The following is a 27,091-nucleotide window of genomic DNA, read 5'->3' on the forward strand; positions in this document are numbered from 1 at the left end:
CGTGACTGCTGGAGCAGAGAACCGTCTACCCCACTATCGTGTGGGATCTACCCCTGTGAGGAGCACCCTCGAGCCCGCCTCTAGGACCAGAGGCTGGCTAGCTTTCATCCATGCTGTCGAGCATACTGGATTATAGCTGCTGCTTTGTCTGCCGATCAAGGGGAGTACGTGTACCGACTCCCGTAGCTGGAGCTTCTTTATTCCTCGTTGACCCAGACTTTGCATCCGAACATTCCCCTACCCTGCCGGCTTACAACCGGAGGGAACCCCCCAGTGTCTCCAGCGGACTACTAGTGTGCCTTATGTAATTGCTATGCTACAGGTGGCATCAGTTATACCCATCTTACTATTCTCATGGACTTACGCTCTTGACCTACTTTAAGTGTTCTTCGCCTTACAAGCGCAAGTATAATTCTCAATCTGTAACCTACCGTTGCTGCTCTAATAATAATAAATCCCTCTAACTAGAACTTTCTTTGTCATTGCCGTATTCTTGTGTGGGTGTTCACCAGATATATCCATGTACTGTATGGCCAGTAATTAAAGTACATAACTAAGTAGTGGTTTAATAATACCATACTCTCAATACAGTCAGGGAATTGTACCCCTCAGTTACAGTGTGTGTGTTGTGTGATGATCTCATTCAAGGAGCACTACACATGCGCGCGCGCACACACACACACACAGTTTGTTGTTTTTGTTCCATTAGTGATTTACACACTTTTTTTCAGTTGGTTCATTATAAGCAGGAGGAACGGCAGCGTTTGCCTAGAGCAGGGCAGGACAACCCGCAGTTGGCAGCCCCGCTTGGAAGCAACCAGGGTGGGAGGTAACCCACCACAACCACCAGACCCTGCTCGCCCTCAGAGGGTGAGGGCTCCACCCACTTGGCATGGGGACTATGTTACTGGGTAAATGCCACGGGTTGGTGGACTGAAGTGTTCAGTTTCTGTTCATGGACTGGAATGTTCTATTGCTGTTGCAAAAGGGAAGGGGGGGAAAATGTTATGTCCTGTTATGCTACGTATAGGTTGTGACATACTAGCAGTTACACTGTAGGCTACTGTGCCTTTAATAGACGGGCGTGGTTAGCGCTCGAGGTAGGGCTGGTGTTGTAACGTAAACAGGCAGTCGAATAAAGTTATGAAACCACACGGTTGTGTGTTCATTGTCTCAACATAATAAAGACCATTACCAAGGACACTTATGATTGCTCAAAGGTAAGGTCAATTCATAAAGACATAATATTTGACGGCATGTATTAGAAACGTAGACCAAACTATTAGTTAGCTAACGTTAGCTGCAAGCTAGCTGGTGTTATCCTAGCTAGCTAGCTACATTGTTATCAACATCAACTTTGCGGTCATTCATTTGCTGTCTGACTTTTCTTCCTCGCTAGTTAGCTGGTGTTTTTAGCTAACTTAACGTTTGCTAACTGTCTTTTGTCCAGATGGGGAGCGCCGGCCTGTGGAGCAGCCTCCCCCAAGCCCAGTGGAAGAAGATGGACAAGAGGAGCGAGATGAACGATTGAGAAATCAACAAGCACAAATCGAATCACTGACGAGTATAAATACTGTTCTGAGACTTAATCAAGTACCAAATAGATGAACACCAGAGGTCTTGCAGCACAGCCGTGTACCAGCCTATTTCAAATATGCCACTGGATTCACTTATGATCAATTCAATAATCTATGTACTGTGTTTAATATACCTAGCAGTGAAACAGCACAGCAAACTACTGTAGCTACTACTGTAGAAGATGGTACAGTAGCTGTTACTGTAGCTACTACTGTAGCTGGTACTGTAGAGGTACTGTAGCTACTACTTAAGTAAAAGTAGAGAACTATTTGATATTGAATGTACTGTAGTGCTGAGAGACGGGAGTCTGAGGCGATGTCCTGAAGTCGTTCAAGTCGAAGGTAACTCCTTTAATATTCATCAGCACAACTACAAGATACAATACATTACTAGAAAGCTAAACAGAATGCTTAAATAGGAATGTTAGAGGTTCTAGAAGGTTCTACTATGACATCATAACCAACGGTCCAGAATGATCGGGCAGACCTAAGGTTCTAGAATGTTCTGCCATGACATCATCACACACATTCCAGAATGTTCGGGCGGCACACATTTTCTAGAATGTTCCTAACAATAGGTCCGTGGGTGAATTATGTACCATTACAATCACTACAGTACTATATTAAGTTTCAAAAGTAAAAGTACAGTACATATTCTATAGGGTGTTCTTGTATTTCAGTGCATTCAACCCTCGATATATTGACCTGAAGGTACCGACCCCTTTTGACATTATTATCATATATTAATATTTTTATGAGTGATGCAATAAATTAACGTTTTTAAAATCAAACGTTTTCAAGTATTATTATCACTACTATGTCACAAATACATGTAGAATGTAAAACGTTAGGTTGGCAATAGTTTAGCAATAGGTTAAAAGTGCATTTATATCATTTTAAGTTTTTATTTTCCACTCGTGTTTTGACCCGGAAGCGGAAATGGAAATGTTGAACCATGGGAATTGGAATCTTTTTGTGGCCATTTTGAAGAGGAGATCGCTGGCTATCGTTCAGTGTCAGAATGTCTCCGTTCTACACTTCCTGTGGTCCAATATGGTATTTCAAAGTTCAGCGTTCTGAATGAATCATATCAATAATTGTTATGATTCGCGATAATAAGCTACAAAAGGTAACGTTTTTGACAAATATTGAAACGCAGTCAGTTTCTCCACACTATTGTAATCATGTAGGAATAATTAGATCTGAAATTAGTTACAAAATGATTACACTGTGGGAGAAATAAAAAAGTACAGTCGATTACATTAAATATCAGTATATGTTATTATGCACGCCTGGTGATACTATATCCAAATTGAACTCGGCCATTTGAAAGATACTATATGTATATATATATAAATGTGCGAATTGGCTATAATAAGGTAATGTATAAGCATATATTCTATATTCTATAATAATATTTCAAATTGCATTGGTCCGGATGGGAGAATTCAGTACTGTATATACAAAACCTTCAATTTGATCATCTTCCCTTTATTAATTTCCTTAGATCTTTTGTACACATGATCTCAAGAGGGTACTGAATGAGCTCAGTGGCAGTTTTTTAAGTTTGGTCATTATTATCATGGTTTTATTCACTGTCAAAGATGAAAAGAAAAATCATAATTCATATTTTCCTTTGTTTCATCAGAATTTAAGCAAGCCTAGTAATAGACACAATATTTCTGACACTGAGAATACATTCATTGAGGTCCATAGATGTTCCTAGATACCAAGAATATGCAAATAGCCCTTGTAGAAGTGGAGCAATATTCCATTTACCTAGGTATACATTTTATGCAGATTTTCACCTGGGGTGGAACAGGTTAAAGTGGTCCAGTTATGCTACTCTGTGTCCCTCAGATTGCTGGTTTAGTACTTAATCTTCATCAACAGTTGCTGATATTGCAAATGTCAACAGACCAGGCTATTAATCCATAATGGAGGTACTAGAAGAAAGGTTACAGGGTAACCAAAATCAACATGTTTCTCCTTCCAAGGGTCATCAATAATCACAGCAAATGTTGCGACTATGACTAACGGGTCAGGAGATTGACAATGTAGAGGATGTGCATCCAGCGATAACATTTTAATTCGATTTGTGAACTATGGGTCTGCGGTTGGGACAAAATCAATTTTAAGCCTTGTCACAGCATTCATTTGGCTACAAGAATATAATGTTAAATTACCATAGATGTATCACAACAACACATGATATTGTTCTCTATTCCAGCACTGTTTGTATTCTATATCGTACATCCATTTGTGTAACTGTAAATCCATGTATATTTATTGTATATATTAAAAATAGTGGCTATTTATGTACACTTTAGTTGTGGGTTTTCTTTTCTAATCAGAGTGATCTATCTTGAGAATGTGTTGAGAATGTATATGCATTTATTTATATTTATATTAAATATAACTTATACTTAGTGTTATAAGAAAAGCTATGTCGTGTACCCATATACTGTGATTTACAGGTATTTTGGTAAATGGTAAATGGCTGTATTTATATAGCGCTTTTATCCAAAGCGCTTTACAATTTGTTCCTCACATCTTACCCATTCACTCACACATTCACACACCGACGGTGGAGGCAACCATGCAAGGTGCCAACCTGCTCATCAGTGTCTTGCTCAAGGACACTTCGACACGCTGCCCGGGAGGAGCGAGAATCAAACCGGGAACCTCCGGATTACCAGACGACTGCTCTACTCCCAAGCCACTGTCGCCCCCTATTACTAGGTCTATTTCATTATTAGGTATTTTTACTTTGGTCTCTATCACTATACATTTATAGTTAGTGTAATCAATCATTTGACCTGATGTACATTAGAATGTGCAGCATACCATTCTCTGACGTCTCACCCCTTTATGGAGGAGGATTGTTGGCATATTTACCTGGGTCACAAAAGAACCAACATAGCATGTTTACAAAAGAGGTGGATTATTCTGGTTGCAGAATGACAGCTCTCACTTTTTTCCTCATTCTAGTGACTAGTGACACAACTGTCATGTCTAGCTCGTATACTGCGTTGGACCACTAGCCTAAACTAAATGTATCAGCAATAGTAGTAATCATGGATTATCGTCATAGTTCTTGTAATATTCAATCAAGTCAACTGTAAGTAATGCTTGAGACGTTATCTATAGCTAATGCTTGCATCACCATGGAGGTCTAAGGTATATGTGTATCTCATGAACGTACTTTTCCACAGCATATTGTAACCCTCTGTCTGCTTCTAGATGAAATATTTGTGTTATCTTTAAAAAACAGGTCTATTACCTGCTGTGGTAAATCTCCCGCGGCCTAGCCCCTTTCGTGACTGTGAAGCAAGGCTTGCATCACAGTCAGGAAAGGGGCTGCCTGCGGTCATCGTCAACGAGTCATTCACGGTCGACTTTGTTTGTCCGAGGTTTCAAAGGGGGCGTGGCTTAGCGATAGGTCTATTGTATCACTGTCACTCACACGTTATTGTGATATTGTAACTGGGTTTAAAATATATGAGGAGATGCGCTGTTTGACGGATTTGATGACGTGACGTGACTTGATGTTTTGATGAATGAATTTGAGAAAATGCATTTATCTGTTCAAGCACTGTTATCTGATGATGAACATGAGGTGTCACTGGTATAAACCAAAGGTTAATCAATTCAATGCATGTATGGATGATGTCCGAAACAGATAAAAACCTGATTAATAATGAAACTGTATAGCCTCCAACTCCGTCTCTGACGCGTTATTTCGGGGGTCGCGCCTTGAAAACTTTGGGAACCATGTATTTATTTTTTTGATCCACTTTTTCTCCCATTTTTCTATATTTTCTCCCATCCCAATTTCGTATCATCCAATTCAACCCTCCCTTGTCACGAACGCTGTTTCTTGCCTCCCACAAGCCGGCTGCAATGTGGACTAAGTCATACATACTGTAGCACAAGTCCCCTCCGGTACTTGAGGTAACAGCAGTCGCATCTTTTCACCTGCGCAGCTCGATCTCTCAGTGGCGAGGAGTAACGCGTGGGAGGCTCACGCTGCCCCCGACACTTCCTGATTCTACTGCGCAGGCGCACCAACCGACCTGTAGGAGTCGCTGTCCACAACGCCCGATCCCCACCCATCAGTTTCCCACCCCCTAATACGGCCAATGTGTATTAGTATGAACGACCAGCTAAACTGAAAGCAATGTGGAGCGCTGGGCTCGAACAGGCGAGCCCAGCGTCTCTGCATTCGTGGCGAGCGCCTTGCCCACTACGCCACGTAGCCGCCCTAATTTTGCAGTTTTCTTTAGTTTTCTTGTTCGCCCAATAATGTTAACCAAAAGACACACACGTCAACCTTTTCCGGCGGACCGCGGAGTCTCACAGCTGATCGGAGAAAAAATAAAAGCACAACATACCACCAGATCGGGGCGGTCAGGTGGCATAGCGGAGATTGCGTTCGTCACCAACGCCGGAGATGCTGGATTTGCGTGTTCGAATCCAGCTCCCGGCGTTGCTATCAGCTTGGCTGGCCGTTCACACTAATACAATTGGCAGTATTAGAGGGTGGGAAAGCTGAAGGGTGGGTCCTGGGCGTTGTGGACAGCGACCCCTACAGTTTGGTCGGGGCGCCTGCTCAGCAAGGGTAGGATCTAGGGAGAGATAGCGCGGCCTCCCACACGTTACACTCTCCCAGTGAGAATCTGCACGGCCAGGCTGGCCTGCCGGCTGGCTGCACATGCGTCGGAGGAAAGCATGTGACAGTCTCCGGTCTCTCGGACCAACAGTAGGGGAAAGTGCGCAACAACCAGGAAGGGTGTGATGGGAGAAAAATCAAAAAAAAAAAACATACCACCAGATCATCTGAGCTCCTCTCCAGTTGCTGCTATTAAATCCAAAATATTGATAATCCTCTGCCATTGTTGTGTACTGTAACATGTCATCTGTTCTCTAGTCTTCTTCAGTCTCGGCTTCACGTGAAATTAAATTCTCTCTATAAGTGAAAGTGAAACTAAGTTGTTGTTAACACTTTGAATGCCCAGCAGGGGGCGCACATTTAGTGCTTGAAAGCCCACATCCACTTCAATGTTAGCATTAATATCGCCTAATCTATGTTTAAAATTATGGCTATGTGTCTAATCTGCCCGTCGCATTATCAATGACCTATTTCCAGTCAACATTGTCGAAGCAGATTGTTTTTTTATCGGTTCATTTCCGTTTCATAGCATTTAAAAAAAACTTGTTTTCACGAGAAAAAAAGAAGAGGATTCCATGATAATCGCCCGTACTGTAATATTCTAGAACGTTGTCATTTGTCGGCCTATTTATGAATCATTTTCAAATAAACGCTAGATTATCGATAGTATATGTGTACGTGTGCACGCTAGTGCCGTGCGCTGAAAATCGATTCTCTCAGTTCCTGATCGCTCTTAGAGTCAAACAGCCATATCACAAAAAAAAAGAAAAAGCTTATATCTCCGTGAAAACGGGTCTGATTATCTTAATACTGGTCAAATAGATTCCTTACCCGAGATCAGATGGTATCCAAATGGATTATTCCAATTCCTGATCGCCATTCCGAAAATCGATCCTTTTATTGATCCACCGCACATACTGTACAACACATAATCCCCGCTGCTCTGAGGGTCCAGAATGAAGCTGATCGACTCCGGTCACATGCGTGAGAAGTAAAATGTGGAGTCCGGGTCTTTTTTTCTCATGCCTTTTCATTGAGTCCAATCCAAAAGGGTGAATTACCATCTGGGAGACGAGGGGGGCACTTTTTTCACATCTGAGCGCCTGGAGTGGCTGATTTACCAACGGTAGACTCGGTTGATGAAATATGAATTCAGATCGCTAATAAAAAAAACAACGAGAAAAAACGAATATTCTCGTTATGGGCATTCAACCCGCGGGCATCCAAAGTGTTAAAGGTGCAGTAGGGAATTAATTTACTCTGTGGATGCCTGAACACAGAATTACACCAGTATCACTGACTACTACGGCAAGCCTATAGAATATTATTATATTTAATAATAATAATTATAATAATTATTATAAATATATAATAATAATTATAAATATTTTTTTCCTGTTGTACCGAAATCGTACCGAACCGTGGCCTCAATACCGAGGTACGTACCGAACCGTGGCTTCTGTGTACCGTTACACCCCTAATACTTATATTATACTTTTTATACTTATCCTTTTATATAGCACACTCTCAGGAGCAAAACGGAAAGAAGCATTTCATATAAAAGTATTCTGTATTTCTATATGACAACTAATAAAGAAACTTGAAACTTGAACTTGAACTTGAACATATTCTTCTTGGCTGTAAGGACTGTGTTATATATAGAACTACATAACAAACTTAACACACACACAGCCAAGGCAGCTGAGCTGTTACTGAATGAGGTCTTGCTAAACAGAAATACACGGCTGGCTAGAACACCACATCTCAGATGTCTGACGCTCTCAGATCAACATGTTTACTAGGGACGAGGCTTTCCCAGATCCAGAACTCGAGGGATGGGCAGATTCATGCTTTCCCAGATCCAGAACTCGAGGGATGGGCAGAGTCATGCTTTCCCAGATCCAGAACTCGAGGGATGGGCAGAGTCATGCTTTCCCAGATCCAGAACTCGAGGGATGGGCAGAGTCATGCTTTCCCAGATCCAGAACTCGAGGGATGGGCAGAGTCATGCTTTCCCAGATCCAGAACTCAAGGGCAGAGTTATCTTTTAGATAACGCTAAGCTAACAAACGTTTCGCGACAACGTTAAGTTTACTATCCATGCCAGTTTCCTGCAACAAACTCACGCCTCACAGGATTTCAAAGAGAGTTCTCCATTTCAGTGACACAAATAGGCACTTTTTGTGGACGTATTTGGTGGAATCCAAATTAAATAAATACATAAATCGAGCACTCTCAAAAACAACTCGAGTTCAGTTGAAATGGCGAGTGCTTGAGTAATGGATTACTTGTGCCCATCCCTAATGGCTACTGAGGGAATCAACAGCATCAACACAGCCTCCCTGAATGCTTCAGGTCTCCAAGGGACAGACAGACAAACAGACTGGAGACAGACAGGAGGACAGACAGACAGACAGACAGACAGACAGACAGACAGACAGACAGACAGGACAGACAGACAGACAAACAAACTGGAGACAGACAGGAGGACAGACAGACAGACAGACAGACAGACAGACAGACAGACAGACAGACAGACAGACAGACAGACAGACAGACAGACAGGACAGACAAACAGACAGACAGACAGACAGACAGACAGACAGGAGGACAGACAGACAGACAGACAAACAGACTGGAGACAGACAGACAGACAGACAGACAGACAGACAGACAGACAGACAGACAGACAGGACAGACAGACAGACAAACAGACAGACAGGAGGACAGACAGACAGACAGACAGACAAACAGACTGGAGACAGACAGACAGACAGACAGACAGACAGACAGACAGACAGACAGACAGACAGACAGACAGACAGACAGACAGACAGACAGACAGACAGACAGACAGACAGACAGACAGACACACACACAGACAGACAGACAGACAGACAGACAGACAGACAGAGAGACACACAGACAGACAGACAGACAGACAGACAGACAGACAGACAGACAGACAGACAGACAGACAGACAGACAGACAGACAGACAGACAGACAGACAGACAGACAGGCAGACAGACAGACAGACAGTACCTGAGAGAGGTCAACGCTGGGCCCTGCTGGTTTGCAGCAGGAAACACATGGTGCAGATAATCACTCAGCAACCTCTCATTTACTATCCCTGAGAGAGAGAGAGAGAGAGAGAGAGAGAGAGAGAGAGAGAGAGAGAGAGAGAGAGAGAGAGAGAGAGAGAGAGAGAGAGAGAGAGAGAGGGAGAGAGCAGCATCATTAATAGTTTACATCTTGTAACTACAGCATAATTAAAGAGTAGGTATAATGTCTAAACACCTGCTAATAATGTATTCCTCTACTCCACCTGTTAATAATGTATTCCTCTACTCCACCTGTTAATAATGTATTCCTCTACTCCACCTGTTAATAATGTATTCCTCTACTCCACCTGTTAATAATGTATTCCTCTACTCCACCTGTTAATAATGTATTCCTCTACTCCACCTGTTAATAATGTATTCCTCTACTCCACCTGCTAATAATGTATTCCTCTACTCCACCTGTTAATAATGTATTCCTCTACTCCACCTGTTAATAATGTATTCCTCTACTCCACCTGTTAATAATGTATTCCTCTACTCCACCTGTTAATAATGTATTCCTCTACTCCACCTGTTAATAATGTATTCCTCTACTCCACCTGTTAATAATGTATTCCTCTACTCCACCTGTTAATAATGTATTCCTCTACTCCACCTGTTAATAATGTATTCCTCTACTCCACCTGTTAATAATGTATCCTCTACTCCACCTGTTAATAATGTATTCCTCTACTCCACCTGTTAATAATGTATTCCTCTACTCCACCTGTTAATAATGTATTCCTCTACTCCACCTGCTAATAATGTATTCCTCTACTCCACCTGTTAATAATGTATTCCTCTACTCCACCTGTTAATAATGTATTCCTCTACTCCACCTGTTAATAATGTATTCCTCTACTCCACCTGTTAATAATGTATTCCTCTACTCCACCTGTTAATAATGTATTCCTCTACTCCACCTGTTAATAATGTATTCCTCTACTCCACCTGTTAATAATGTATCCCTCTACTCCACCTGTTAATAATGTATCCTCTACTCCACCTGTTAATAATGTATTCTCTACTCCACCTGTTAATAATGTATTCCTCTACTCCACCTGTTAATAATGTATCCTCTACTCCACCTGTTAATAATGTATTCCTCTACTCCACCTGTTAATAATGTATTCCTCTACTCCACCTGTTAATAATGTATTCCTCTACTCCACCTGTTAATAATGTATTCCTCTACTCCACCTGTTAATAATGTATTCCTCTACTCCACCTGCTAATAATGTATTCCTCTACTCCACCTGTTAATAATGTATTCCTCTACTCCACCTGTTAATAATGTATCCTCTACTCCACCTGTTAATAATGTATTCCTCTACTCCACCTGTTAATAATGTATTCCTCTACTCCACCTGTTAATAATGTATTCCTCTACTCCACCTGCTAATAATGTATTCCTCTACTCCACCTGTTAATAATGTATTCCTCTACTCCACCTGTTAATAATGTATTCCTCTACTCCACCTGTTAATAATGTATTCCTCTACTCCACCTGCTAATAATGTATCCTCTACTCCACCTGTTAATAATGTATCCTCTACTCCACCTGTTAATAATGTATTCCTCTACTCCACCTGTTAATAATGTATTCCTCTACTCCACATGTTAATAATGTATTCCTCTACTCCACCTGTTAATAATGTATTCCTCTACTCCACCTGTTAATAATGTATCCTCTACTCCACCTGTTAATAATGTATCCTCTACTCCACCTGTTAATAATGTATTCCTCTACTCCACCTGTTAATAATGTATCCTCTACTCCACCTGTTAATAATGTATTCCTCTACTCCACCTGTTAATAATGTATCCTCTACTCCACCTGTTAATAATGTATTCCTCTACTCCACCTGTTAATAATGTATTCCTCTACTCCACCTGTTAATAATGTATCCTCTACTCACCTGTTAATAATGTATTCCTCTACTCCACCTGTTAATAATGTATCCTCTACTCCACCTGTTAATAATGTATTCCTCTACTCCACCTGTTAATAATGTATTCCTCTACTCCACCTGTTAATAATGTATTCCTCTACTCCACCTGTTAATAATGTATTCCTCTACTCCACCTGTTAATAATGTATTCCTCTACTCCACCTGTTAATAATGTATTCCTCTACTCCACCTGTTAATAATGTATTCCTCTACTCCACCTGTTAATAATGTATCCTCTACTCCACCTGTTAATAATGTATCCTCTACTCCACCTGTTAATAATGTATCCTCTACTCCACCTGTTAATAATGTATTCCTCTACTCCACCTGTTAATAATGTATTCCTCTACTCCACCTGTTAATAATGTATTCCTCTACTCCACCTGTTAATAATGTATCCTCTACTCCACCTGTTAATAATGTATTCCTCTACTCCACTTGTTAATAATGTATCCTCTACTCCACCTGTTAATAATGTATTCCTCTACTCCACCTGTTAATAATGTATTCCTCTACTCCACCTGTTAATAATGTATTCCTCTACTCCACCTGTTAATAATGTATTCCTCTACTCCACCTGTTAATAATGTATTCCTCTACTCCACCTGTTAATAATGTATTCCTCTACTCCACCTGTTAATAATGTATTCCTCTACTCCACCTGTTAATAATGTATTCTCTACTCCACCTGTTAATAATGTATTCCTCTACTCCACCTGTTAATAATGTATTCCTCTACTCCACCTGTTAATAATGTATTCCTCTACTCCACCTGTTAATAATGTATCCTCTACTCCACCTGTTAATAATGTATCCTCTACTCCACCTGTTAATAATGTATCCTCTACTCCACCTGTTAATAATGTATCCTCTACTCCACCTGTTAATAATGTATTCCTCTACTCCACCTGTTAATAATGTATTCCTCTACTCCACCTGTTAATAATGTATTCCTCTACTCCACCTGTTAATAATGTATCCTCTACTCCACCTGTTAATAATGTATTCCTCTACTCCACCTGTTAATAATGTATCCTCTACTCCACCTGTTAATAATGTATTCCTCTACTCCACCTGTTAATAATGTATTCCTCTACTCCACCTGTTAATAATGTATTCCTCTACTCCACCTGTTAATAATGTATTCCTCTACTCCACCTGTTAATAATGTATTCCTCTACTCCACCTGTTAATAATGTATTCCTCTACTCCACCTGTTAATAATGTATTCCTCTACTCCACCTGTTAATAATGTATTCCTCTACTCCACCTGTTAATAATGTATTCCTCTACTCCACCTGTTAATAATGTATTCCTCTACTCCACCTGTTAATAATGTATTCCTCTACTCCACCTGTTAATAATGTATCCTCTACTCCACCTGTTAATAATGTATCCTCTACTCCACCTGTTAATAATGTATTCCTCTACTCCACCTGTTAATAATGTATTCCTCTACTCCACCTGTTAATAATGTATTCCTCTACTCCACCTGTTAATAATGTATTCCTCTACTCCACTGTTAATAATGTATTCCTCTACTCCACCTGTTAATAATGTATTCCTCTACTCCACCTGTTAATAATGTATTCTCTACTCCACCTGTTAATAATGTATTCCTCTACTCCACCTGTTAATAATGTATTCCTCTACTCCACCTGTTAATAATGTATTCCTCTACTCCACCTGTTAATAATGTATTCCTCTACTCCACCTGTTAATAATGTATTCCTCTACTCCACCTGCTAATAATGTATTCCTCTACTCCACCTGTTAATAATGTATTCCTCTACTCCACCTGCTAATAATGTATTCCTCTACTCCACCTGTTAATATGTATTCCTCTACTCCACCTGTTAATAATGTATTCCTCTACTCCACCTGTTAATAATGTATTCCGCTACTCCACCTGTTAATAATGTATCCTCTACTCCACCTGTTAATAATGTATTCCTCTACTCCACCTGTTAATAATGTATTCCTCTACTCCACCTGTTAATAATGTATTCCTCTACTCCACCTGTTAATAATGTATTCCTCTACTCCACCTGTTAATAATGTATTCCTCTACTCCACCTGTTAATAATGCATTCCTCTACTCCACCTGTTAATAATGCATTCCTCTACTCCACCTGTTAATAATGTATTCCGCTACTCCACCTGTTAATAATGTATTCCTCTACTCCACCTGTTAATAATGTATTCCTCTACTCCACCTGTTAATAATGTATTCCTCTACTCCACCTGTTAATAATGTATTCCTCTACTCCACCTGTTAATAATGTATTCCTCTACTCCACCTGTTAATAATGTATTCCTCTACTCCACCTGTTAATAATGTATTCCTCTACTCCACCTGTTAATAATGTATTCCTCTACTCCACCTGTTAATAATGTATTCCTCTACTCCACCTGTTAATAATGTATTCCTCTACTCCACCTGTTAATAATGTATTCCTCTACTCCACCTGTTAATAATGTATCCTCTACTCCACCTGTTAATAATGTATCCTCTACTCCACCTGCTAATAATGTATTCCTCTACTCCACCTGTTAATAATGTATTCCTCTACTCCACCTGTTAATAATGTATTCCTCTACTCCACCTGTTAATAATGTATTCCTCTACTCCACCTGTTAATAATGTATTCCTCTACTCCACCTGTTAATAATGTATTCCTCTACTCCACCTGCTAATAATGTATTCCTCTACTCCACCTGTTAATAATGTATTCCTCTACTCCACCTGCTAATAATGTATTCCTCTACTCCACCTGTTAATAATGTATTCCTCTACTCCACCTGTTAATAATGTATTCCTCTACTCCACCTGTTAATAATGTATTCCTCTACTCCACCTGTTAATAATGTATTCCTCTACTCCACCTGTTAATAATGTATTCCTCTACTCCACCTGTTAATAATGTATTCCTCTACTCCACCTGTTAATAATGTATTCCTCTACTCCACCTCTTAATAATGTATCCTCTACTCCACCTGTTAATAATGTATTCCTCTACTCCACCTGTTAATAATGTATCCTCTACTCCACCTGTTAATAATGTATTCCTCTACTCCACCTGTTAATAATGTATCCTCTACTCCACCTGTTAATAATGTATTCCTCTACTCCACCTGTTAATAATGTATCCTCTACTCCACCTGTTAATAATGTATTCCTCTACTCCACCTGTTAATAATGTATTCCTCTACTCCACCTGTTAATAATGTATCCTCTACTCCACCTGTTAATAATGTATCCTCTACTCCACCTGTTAATAATGTATTCCTCTACTCCACCTGTTAATAATGTATTCCTCTACTCCACCTGTTAATAATGTATTCCTCTACTCCACCTGTTAATAATGTATTCCTCTACTCCACCTGTTAATAATGTATTCCTCTACTCCACCTGTTAATAATGTATTCCTCTACTCCACCTGTTAATAATGTATCCTCTACTCCACCTGTTAATAATGTATTCCTCTACTCCACCTGTTAATAATGTATTCCTCTACTCCACCTGTTAATAATGTATTCCTCTACTCCACCTCTTAATAATGTATTCCTCTACTCCACCTGTTAATAATGTATTCCTCTACTCCACCTGTTAATAATGTATTCCTCTACTCCACCTGTTAATAATGTATCCTCTACTCCACCTGTTAATAATGTATTCCTCTACTCCACCTGTTAATAATGTATTCCTCTACTCCACCTGTTAATAATGTATTCCTCTACTCCACCTGTTAATAATGTATTCCTCTACTCCACCTCTTAATAATGTATCCTCTACTCCACCTGTTAATAATGTATTCCTCTACTCCACCTGTTAATAATGTATTCCTCTACTCCACCTGTTAATAATGTATTCCTCTACTCCACCTGTTAATAATGTATCCTCTACTCCACCTGTTAATAATGTATTCCTCTACTCCACCTGTTAATAATGTATCCTCTACTCCACCTGTTAATAATGTATTCCTCTACTCCACCTGTTAATAATGTATTCCTCTACTCCACCTGTTAATAATGTATCCTCTACTCCACCTGTTAATAATGTATTCCTCTACTCCACCTGTTAATAATGTATCCTCTACTCCACCTGTTAATAATGTATTCCTCTACTCCACCTGTTAATAATGTATTCCTCTACTCCACCTGTTAATAATGTATTCCTCTACTCCACCTGTTAATAATGTATTCCTCTACTCCACCTGTTAATAATGTATTCCTCTACTCCACCTGTTAATAATGTATCCTCTACTCCACCTGTTAATAATGTATTCCTCTACTCCACCTGTTAATAATGTATTCCTCTACTCCACCTGTTAATAATGTATCCTCTACTCCACCTGTTAATAATGTATCCTCTACTCCACCTGTTAATAATGTATCCTCTACTCCACCTGTTAATAATGTATTCCTCTACTCCACCTGTTAATAATGTATTCCTCTACTCCACCTGTTAATAATGTATTCCTCTACTCCACCTGTTAATAATGTATCCTCTACTCCACCTGTTAATAATGTATTCCTCTACTCCACCTGTTAATAATGTATCCTCTACTCCACCTGTTAATAATGTATTCCTCTACTCCACCTGTTAATAATGTATTCCTCTACTCCACCTGTTAATAATGTATTCCTCTACTCCACCTGTTAATAATGTATTCCTCTACTCCACCTGTTAATAATGTATTCCTCTACTCCACCTGTTAATAATGTATTCCTCTACTCCACCTGTTAATAATGTATTCCTCTACTCCACCTGTTAATAATGTATTCCTCTACTCCACCTGTTAATAATGTATTCCTCTACTCCACCTGTTAATAATGTATTCTCTACTCCACCTGTTAATAATGTATTCCTCTACTCCACCTGTTAATAATGTATTCCTCTACTCCACCTGTTAATAATGTATTCCTCTACTCCACCTGTTAATAATGTATTCCTCTACTCCACCTGTTAATAATGTATTCCTCTACTCCACCTGCTAATAATGTATTCCTCTACTCCACCTGTTAATAATGTATTCCTCTACTCCACCTGTTAATAATGTATTCCTCTACTCCACCTGTTAATAATGTATTCCTCTACTCCACCTGTTAATAATGTATTCCTCTACTCCACCTGTTAATAATGTATTCCTCTACTCCACCTGTTAATAATGTATTCCTCTACTCCACCTGTTAATAATGTATTCTCTACTCCACCTGTTAATAATGTATTCCTCTACTCCACCTGTTAATAATGTATTCCTCTACTCCACCTGTTAATAATGTATTCCTCTACTCCACCTGTTAATAATGTATCCTCTACTCCACCTGTTAATAATGTATTCCTCTACTCCACCTGTTAATAATGTATCCTCTACTCCACCTGTTAATAATGTATTCCTCTACTCCACCTGTTAATAATGTATCCTCTACTCCACCTGTTAATAATGTATCCTCTACTCCACCTGTTAATAATGTATCCTCTACTCCACCTGCTAATAATGTATCCTCTACTCCACCTGTTAATAATGTATTCCTCTACTCCACCTGTTAATAATGTATCCTCTACTCCACCTGTTAATAATGTATCCTCTACTCCACCTGTTAATAATGTATTCCTCTACTCCACCTGTTAATAATGTATTCCTCTACTCCACCTGTTAATAATGTATCCTCTACTCCACCTGTTAATAATGTATTCCTCTACTCCACCTGTTAATAATGTATTCCTCTACTCCACCTGTTAATAATGTATCCTCTACTCCACCTGTTAATAATGTATTCCTCTACTCCACCTGTTAATAATGTATTCCTCTACTCCACCTGTTAATAATGTATTCCTCTACTCCACCTGTTAATAATGTATCCTCTACTCCACCTGTTAATAATGTATCCTCTACTCCACCTGTTAATAATGTATTCCTCTACTCCACCTGTTAATAATGTATTCCTCTACTCCACCTGTTAATAATGTATTCCTCTACTCCACCTGTTAATAATGTATCCTCTACTCCACCTGCTAATAATGTATTCCTCTACTCCACCTGTTAATAATGTATTCCTCTACTCCACCTGTTAATAATGTATTCCTCTACTCCACCTGTTAATAATGTATTCCTCTACTCCACCTGTTAATAATGTATTCCTCTACTCCACCTGCTAATAATGTATTCCTCTACTCCACCTGTTAATAATGTATTCCTCTACTCCACCTGTTAATAATGTATTCCTCTACTCCACCTGTTAATAATGTATCCTCTACTCCACCTGTTAATAATGTATTCCTCTACTCCACCTGTTAATAATGTATTCCTCTACTCCACCTGTTAATAATGTATTCCTCTACTCCACCTGTTAATAATGTATTCCTCTACTCCAACCCTACATCAGGATACAGGAAAATAGGATTCAAGAACAAGTCTGTCTCTCCTCACCTGTCTGTCTCTCCTCACCTGTCTGTCTCTCCTCACCTGTCTGTCTCTCCTCACCTGTGTCTGTCTCTCCTCACCTGTGTCTGTCTCTCCTCACCTGTCTGTCTCTCCTCACCTGTCTGTCTCTCATCACCTGTCTGTCTCTCCTCACCTGTCTGTCTCTCCTCACCTGTGTCTGTCTCTCCTCACCTGTCTGTCTCTCCTCACCTGTGTCTGTCTCTCCTCACCTGTCTGTCTCTCCTCACCTGTGTCTGTCTCTCCTCACCTGTCTGTCTCTCCTCACCTGTCTGTCTCTCCTCACCTGTCTGTCTCTCCTCACCTGTCTGTCTCTCCTCACCTGTCTGTCTCTCCTCACCTGTGTCTGTCTCTCCTCACCTGTCTGTCTCTCCTCACCTGTCTGTCTCTCCTCACCTGTGTCTGTCTCTCCTCACCTGTGTCTGTCTCTCCTCACCTGTCTGTCTCTCCTCACCTGTGTCTGTCTCTCCTCACCTGTCTGTCTCTCCTCACCTGTCTGTCTCTCCTCACCTGTCTGTCTCTCCTCACCTGTGTCTGTCTCTCCTCACCTGTGTCTGTCTCTCCTCACCTGTCTGTCTCTCCTCACCTGTGTCTGTCTCTCCTCACCTGTCTGTCTCTCCTCACCTGTCTGTCTCTCATCACCTGTCTGTCTCTCCTCACCTGTCTGTCTCTCCTCACCTGTGTCTGTCTCTCCTCACCTGTCTGTCTCTCCTCACCTGTCTGTCTCTCCTCACCTGTCTGTCTCTCCTCACCTGTGTCTGTCTCTCCTCACCTGTCTGTCTCTCCTCACCTGTCTGTCTCTCCTCACCTGTCTGTATCTCCTCACCTGTCTGTATCTCCTCACCTGTCTGTCTCTCCTCACCTGTCTGTCTCTCTTCACATGTCTGTCTCTCCTCACCTGTCTGTCTCTCCTCACCTGTGTCTGTCTCTCCTCACCTGTCTGTCTCTCCTCACCTGTCTGTCTCTCCTCACCTGTGTCTGTCTCTCCTCACCTGTCTGTCTCTCCTCACCTGTGTCTGTCTCTCCTCACCTGTCTGTCTCTCCTCACCTGTCTGTCTCTCCTCACCTGTGTCTGTCTCTCCTCACCTGTCTGTCTCTCCTCACCTGTGTCTGTCTCTCCTCACCTGTCTGTCTCTCCTCACCTGTCTGTCTCTCCTCACCTGTCTGTCTCTCCTCACCTGTCTGTCTCTCCTCACCTGTCTGTCTCTCCTCACCTGTCTGTCTCTCCTCACCTGTGTCTGTCTCTCCTCACCTGTGTCTGTCTTTCCTCACCTGTGTCTGTCTCTCCTCACCTGTCTGTCTCTCCTCACCTGTCTGTCTCTCCTCACCTGTCTGTCTCTCCTCACCTGTCTGTCTCTCCTCACCTGTCTGTCTCTCCTCACCTGTGTCTGTCTCTCCTCACCTGTCTGTCTCTCCTCACCTGTGTCTGTCTCTCCTCACCTGTCTGTCTCTCCTCACCTGTCTGTCTCTCCTCACCTGTGTCTGTCTCTCCTCACCTGTCTGTCTCTCCTCACCTGTCTGTCTCTCCTCACCTGTCTGTCTCTCCTCACCTGTCTGTCTCTCCTCACCTGTGTCTGTCTCTCCTCACCTGTGTCTGTCTCTCCTCACCTGTGTCTGTCTCTCCTCACCTGTCTGTCTCTCCTCACCTGTCTGTCTCTCCTCACCTGTCTGTCTCTCCTCACCTGTGTCTGTCTCTCCTCACCTGTGTCTGTCTCTCCTCACCTGTCTGTCTCTCCTCACCTGTCTGTCTCTCCTCACCTGTCTGTCTCTCCTCACCTGTCTGTCTCTCCTCACCTGTCTGTCTCTCCTCACCTGTGTCTGTCTCTCCTCACCTGTCTGTCTCTCCTCACCTGTCTGTCTCTCCTCACCTGTCTGTCTCTCCTCACCTGTCTGTCTCTCCTCACCTGTCTGTCTCTCCTCACCTGTGTCTGTCTCTCCTCACCTGTCTGTCTCTCCTCACCTGTCTGTCTCTCCTCACCTGTCTGTCTCTCCTCACCTGTCTGTCTCTCCTCACCTGTCTGTCTCTCCTCACCTGTCTGTCTCTCCTCACCTGTGTCTGTCTCTCCTCACCTGTGTCTGTCTCTCCTCACCTGTCTGTCTCTCCTCACCTGTGTCTGTCTCTCCTCACCTGTGTCTGTCTCTCCTCACCTGTCTGTCTCTCCTCACCTGTGTCTGTCTCTCCTCACCTGTCTGTCTCTCCTCACCTGTGTCTGTCTCTCCTCACCTGTGTCTGTCTCTCCTCACCTGTCTGTCTCTCCTCACCTGTCTGTCTCTCCTCACCTGTCTGTCTCTCCTCACCTGTCTGTCTCTCCTCACCTGTCTGTCTCTCCTCACCTGTGTCTGTCTCTCCTCACCTGTCTGTCTCTCCTCACCTGTCTGTCTCTCCTCACCTGTCTGTCTCTCCTCACCTGTCTGTCTCTCCTCACCTGTCTGTCTCTCCTCACCTGTGTCTGTCTCTCCTCACCTGTCTGTCTCTCCTCACCTGTCTGTCTCTCCTCACCTGTCTGTCTCTCCTCACCTGTCTGTCTCTCCTCACCTGTCTGTCTCTCCTCACCTGTGTCTGTCTCTCCTCACCTGTGTCTGTCTCTCCTCACCTGTCTGTCTCTCCTCACCTGTGTCTGTCTCTCCTCACCTGTGTCTGTCTCTCCTCACCTGTCTGTCTCTCCTCACCTGTGTCTGTCTCTCCTCACCTGTCTGTCTCTCCTCACCTGTCTGTCTCTCCTCACCTGTCTGTCTCTCCTCACCTGTGTCTCTCCTCTAGTGTTGTCACGATACTGGAATTTCGAACTTCGATACGATACCTTGAAAAGTATCGATATTCGATACCATTTTCGATACCACTGGGAAAAAGGTTCAATCTTAAAATGTAAAAAAGAAAAAGAAAAAAATATTTTTTTTTAATAAATTTTACTCTAGTTGCTGGTTGATTCTCCTCAGCTTCTCTCTGGCAGGGTTCTACAGTGCGACCATATTGCTCGCATTTGCCCCTAGAAATATGTGTGTGCGAACCGGAAAAATTAATTACTTGCACGGTGTGCGAGTGAAGATTACAGCCTCAAAAAGTCTCTCCGCTGATAATCGTTCAAAAACTACAAGTCCCACATTGCACTCAAGCCAACAGTCCAATCACAGTAGAGTGACGTGACTGGTTTCAAGGGGAAAAAAGGAAATGACCAATCGGAAGCTCCCATTTGCTTTTTTACTTCCTGAAAATCCGCCATTGCGATATGCGAGAGTTTTCCGAGACAGTAACTTATTCTAGTCTTACCAATAGCAATAGATTTTAGAACACCTAGATTTATCGATAGCAATAGTAATATAACGTTAATGCAACAAAATGAATGCCTTGCTTTGTTAACACTTTAACTGCCACACACGAGATATCTCGGGTTTATTTTTATGTGGTTGAAAGCCACTCACGAGATTTCTCAGATTTTTTTTTATTAGCGATCTGAAATCATATTGCATCACGCGAGCCTACCCGAGTATACACGAGCACCGCCGGCGATCACATGTGGAAAAAAGCGCCCCCTATCGTCTCCCAGATGACATAAGGGATTTTGGAATGGACTCAATGAAAATGGATGGGGAAAAAATCCGGTACTCCACATTTTCCAGTCCACTGATCCAGCCGGGGTTACCACAGTTCATTCTGGAGCCTCTGAGCCCCGCTGATCATGGAGTTCTACTGTATCGCGTTGGATCTATACACTTATCGATTTTTTCTAATGGTGATCAGGAATTGGAATATACCAGTTGGATACCATCTGATGTCAGGTAAGGAATCTATGTTATCAGTGTTAGGATAATCAGACATTTATAAGCTGTTTTGTGAAATGGGCTCTTTCGGTTTCACTGTAAAAGTCCAAGAGGAAATCAACGCGGTGATTATCCGTGCGCGGCCCGAATGTGCGTGCGTGCACGTATAATATTGATCATCTAGCGTTTATTTGAAAACGATTCATAAAAAGACAGACGAATATCAACGTTGTGGAATATTCCAGTAAAAGACGATTTTCATAGAATGGTCCAGAATGGGCTGTTTTTTTATCTCAAAACGGGTGCTTTTCTAAATGCTCTGAAACGGAAATGACGCGATAAAAAACCAATCTGCCTTGACAGCACTGACTGGAAAATAGTCTTTGATAAGCGACAGGCAGATTAGACACATAGCCATAATTTAAAACATAGATTAGGCGATATTAACGTTAACATTGAAGTGGATGGTGGCATCAAGGGGGTAAAAAGGAAAACCCGGCGTGGCACTCAAAGTGTTAATCATAACGTTGATGCAGTAGCGTATGTCGTTGTGTTGGCTGTAACGGCCATGAGAATAACATAACACTGTGTACACATTAAAATTGCGATAATCAATTCTAACATTTTCAAATCGATGCAGTTGAATTTTCCCCTTAAGATCGATGCATTGCGATTAGGGATGTTTCTATAGCAGACCTGGGCATTGTACGGCCCGCGGGCCGGATCCGGCCCGCGGGATGATTCTGACCGGCCCGCGAAAGATTACATGATAATAAAAAAAAATTAAAAATTTTTTTTTTTTTTTTTTTTTTCTTTTTTTTTCATGTCAACGTTCACACGCACAGTATACGCTTAGGAGACATGCTCAGAAGATGTTGGTTCTCTTTGGATCCACCTACATATGTGAACAGACATTCTCAGTCATGACGTTTACCAAGTCCAGGTACAGATCCTCTCTCACTGATGAACATCTGGCAGCTGTGCTTCGCATCTCCACCTCAGACATGCAACCTGACTTTGATGGACTTGTTAAAGCTCAACAGAGACTGGATTTCTCACACTGAATGAAAAAAAAAGAACTGAAGAACACTAAAATGTGGAAATATAACAAGTGAAATGGGACACTTGATATTTTTTTTTCTTTTTTTTGCAGTTCTGAAAACATTAAATGTTTAATATAGGCATGTAAAGTAAAAAAAAGGCTACAAAACTGGGACACTTTTCTTTACACAGTTCAGTGACATGTCTTGTTTATTTTTGCTATAAGATGATGTGATGTCTTTAGAAAGCTAAGAAAATCCTTGTTTCAATAGTATATGAAACTCAAAATGCCCTTTGTTATTAATGTTTCACATTTTGTTTATCATTTTGGAAATAAATTCTATTTGAATAAATTATATTTTTGAAAGCTAACCTCACCTTTTAATTGCCAAATAATAACATACACTCTTACCAGGGGTCAAAACAATGCCATTTACTGCTTTTTATATAGAAATAAAATGTATATTATGCATAATTGAGTTTGGAATTTTGGCCCGGCCCCCCAACATATTTTCAGTTGCTCATTCGGCCCCCCGGGAAAAATAATTGCCCACCCCTGTTCTATAGCCTTTATTTACCCAGGCAAGCAAGTAAGAACAAATTCAGATTTTATTTATTGTCAAAAGTATGCATAATGTTGTGTTAATTCCACAACAAGAGATATGTAATGTTAATTACCTGAAATTATTCAATTATTTGGGGGGGGAAACCCTGCATATATCGGTATCGGTTGATATCGGTTGATATCGGTATCGGAAATTAAGAGTTGGACAATATCGGTATATCGGTATCGGTAAAAAAGCCAATATCGAGCATCCCTAATTGCGATGCATTGTTACACCCCTACACCAAAGTCACTGGCCCACTGTGCGTGTGTGTATGCTAACTGGCTAGCATTATCAACAGCAGAGGTGGGTGAAAGCGGTGTGACGTAATTGGCAGAATCGACTGTCAATCAATGGTCTACCTGACACGCAAACTCATAAACAATGTTTCTGTACTGGAGGTGTATAGTATTTCAATAGGCAACCCTGAAAGGATTATTTTTCTAGAAGAGCAACACTAGCCAAAACATAGGCATTGTATGCATAAAAGGGGCAAAGGCTAAAGTTAAGTGACTGTTACTTTTGTAGCAGTAGTTTGATTTGATAGTTTATTTGATAGGGACAGCACATGTTAATGAACATCACGTACAAAATACAAAATGTAAACATGCAGGGTTGTAGCAAGAGCTAATTTACACCAGGAGACAGCAAAACTCTTTCAATAAATAAATAGCCTGCTTAGGGTAAAAGCATTGTGACAATCAATGATAAAAACAACAATAAAAACAAGAAACAAGTTACATAAACTAAATCAGATTAAAAATGATCACAGTTCTGGTTTGCCTTAAGATAGGTCTTGAACATGGAGTATGTGGGGCACTCTCTAATCACAACTGGTAGGCTATTCCAGTAGTTACCACCTTTAACAGCGGTGGCCTAATGGTTAGAGAAGAGAAAAATCTGCCGCTGAAGTGCCCTTGAGCAAGGCACTTAACCCCCAACTGCTCCAGTGGAGTTGCTCAGTGGCCAATGGTGTCAGACTGTGGTTGTACTGGGCAGCTCCCAGGTATGAATGGAACTGTGTGAATGTGAAGCAGGGCGTAGCTGAAAAAGAGCATCTGTGCTCAGCGAACCTACCCTGGATAAATAAAGGTTAAACAAAAACAAAACAAAAATAACAGAGAACACAGTTTTAGCAAAGGTAGTATACCGAAAAGGCACCTTACAGTCCCCTCTACTGATGGCCCTGGTGGTAATGCCAGTGTCTCCTTTTTGTTCAATGTCTGTGTCGCATTCCCGTTTGCACACGCAGATACACACACACACGCACACAGTGGGCCAGTGACTTTGATGGTATGTGCTATTGCACAGATGTGTGTCCCGTTCCCGTTTGCACATGCACGCACAGTACAAATATACATTTAAAAAAAAAAAAAAAAAAAAATATCCGTTACTTGAAATATTTTCACTGTGCTCCTAAATTTCTTTGTGTGCTCCTAAATTTTTTTTATTTAGGAGCACATGTGCTCCTTGGGAAAAAGGTTAGCGTAGAGCCCTGACTATAAGAGAAGATAAATATAACACTTTTAAAACCCTTTGTTTATCTTTAGATCACACATTTAAAGATAACTAAATTATATAATCTTATAAATTGTGTTTATATATATAAATATATAATCTGTGTTGCATGTACCTGACAAACTGAACTGTTTGTATTACAGTCATATTCCAATTTAACTGAATGCACATGTGTGTGTGGACTACTGTACTATTACAGGTATTGTAATAAACAATGCAACTTCCTTATAAAAAAAAAAAAAAATATGAATAATTAAATATCGATATTGCGGGAAATGAGTATTGAAACCGTTTTAAATATTCAGAATCGATATGTATCGAAAAATCGATATTTTTGACGACACTACTCTCCTCACCTGTGGCTCTCTGCTGTGTCGTGTCGGAGGCCAGCCGGTAGCTGCGTCGGCTCAGTGCCGTGCCCCCCCCCTTCGAGTTCATGTTGTTAGACTGGAGTCCTCCGGCCCACAAACACTGCTGAGAGAACACACATTAATACACACTGCTGGAGAACACACACATTAATACACACTGCTGGAGAACACACACATTTAATACACACTGCTGGAGAACACACACATTAATAAACACTGCTGGACAGGCCCGGACTGGCCATCGGGAGCACCGGGAGTTTTCCCGGTGGCCTGGCCTGCACATATAAACAAAATTATAATAATTATATATAAAAAAGAAATAGATTTTTTTATTTTTATTTTTTTTCAGGCCATTGTTTCTAGTTGTGGCGGCGGCGCGGCGCGATAGTTAGATAACCTAGGTGGGTGGGGAACAACCAGGATTTCACTGTCTGCGACAGAGTTGGAGAACTATCTGACTCTCTCCCTCACGCGGATCACACACACACAATGGAGCCGTGCTGCCGCTTGTGATTGGTGGAGGCGGGACCAGGCGATACAACTGATTGACAGCGGAGGTGGCAAATGGAATGGCACCAAGGTCAAGGAACCAGCAGGTTAGTCAGTGATAAAAATAAACATGTGGATGTTAGCTAGCTAACGTTAACATGCAATGCATCATCTCCCCTGTCAAAAGCCCAATGTTAAATCTGTCAAGAAAAAAAAAAAATTTAACCCTTGTGTCTGAAAACTAAAGTGTTATACTCTTACTAGGGATGCACGATAATTATTATTAATAGGTACAAGCGTGCTCGCGCCGTCGTCGCGGGCCCCCAACACCGTGGCGGTGGTGATGCCGCAGGTGACCCGTTGTGGTGGTGATGTGAGGTGGTGATGTGTCCACTCAAAGCCTCTTTTTCAAGGCTCCGCTTTGAAAAAAGAAGAACAAAAAGCTTCGAGCGTCTTAGGTTGGATGCACCACAAGCTGTTGACGGATTGTGAATTTTCATTTGGAAAAATAAATATGGTCACTTTATCAGTCAAAACTGTTGTCTTGGCTTTTGTTTCTGTTGTCTGGTTAGGTCACATTTAAGTTGGTGTTAAGTTATTGTCCTGGGAAGTCTTTTTATGTATTATTATTGTATTGTGATATGTTTTGTTTCATGTTGAAAAAAAAAATATATACATTACATTTTTTTTTATAATACAATAAATATCGGTTATCGATATCGGTTATCGGCTTGAGGAGCATAAAGTTATCGGTATCGGTGTCAAAAAAGCAATATCGTGCATCCCTAACTCTTACCATATTAGGGGACTAAATTGAAAAACGCCATAAAAAGATTATACTGTATGTTGAAATAATTTCCCACTTTCTTTTCCATAAATATTTTATTCAACTTCAGATTAAAAATGAAATACTCCCACTTTTCTGAAAGGAGTTGTTAAATCTGACATTACAAAAAACAATATGTGGTGGTTATGATTGGGGCTGAAGTTGAATAAACAATTTATGAAAGAGAAAGTCAAAATAATTCAAAGATAATTCAAAGATTAGCCACATATATTGGCTACAAACATAATCACTGCAAATGTATCAATTTTTTTTTAATCTGATCAGACACAAGGGTTAAGTTGTTGTTCCCTTTCTAATTTCCTCAAAAACATCTAGTCTAGTTAATGTGATCAATATTATTTGACAATTGATGCTTTTTGTTGGAAATTTCAGTCAGTGAGCTCATACTTCCTAGGACCCCTTCTCTTCTCCCTGAACACTGCTGCAGGACAGACTGACTGAAGTAACATTATAAACACTGCTGCAGGACAGACAGACTGAAGTAACATTATAAACACTGCTGCAGGACAGACTGACTGAAGTAACATTATAAACACTGCTGCAGGACAGACTGACTGAAGTAACATTATAAACACTGCTGCAGGACAGACTGACTGAAGTAACATTATAAACACTGCTGCAGGACAGACAGACTGAAGTAACATTATAAACACTGCTGCAGGACAGACTGAAGTAACATTATAAACACTGCTGCAGGACAGACTGACTGAA

At 41.0% G+C, this 27,091-nt stretch overlaps 1 protein-coding gene across 2 annotated transcripts in view; it reads right to left on the reverse strand.

The window, feature by feature from the left end:
• The window catches only part of rnf123 (ring finger protein 123), a 484,329-nt gene that overhangs the window by 448,926 nt on the left and 8,312 nt on the right, over positions 1-27,091 (reverse strand). Inside the window, exons 2-3 of one of the 2 annotated variants that reach the window (XM_084325137.1) lie at positions 25,030-25,144; positions 9,294-9,381 (exon numbers count right to left, since the gene is read on the reverse strand). In XM_084325137.1, the coding sequence (XP_084181263.1) occupies positions 9,294-9,381; positions 25,030-25,111 (170 nt within the window). In that variant the 5' untranslated portion in view covers positions 25,112-25,144. Of the gene's footprint in view, positions 1-9,293; positions 9,382-25,029; positions 25,148-27,091 lie in introns of both variants that reach the window. The other variant, XM_084325136.1, reaches the window with a different exon arrangement.

Source organism: Notolepis coatsorum, assembly GCF_963971535.1.
Source record: "Notolepis coatsorum genome assembly, chromosome: 11".
Lineage (NCBI taxonomy): Eukaryota > Metazoa > Chordata > Actinopteri > Aulopiformes > Paralepididae > Notolepis > Notolepis coatsorum.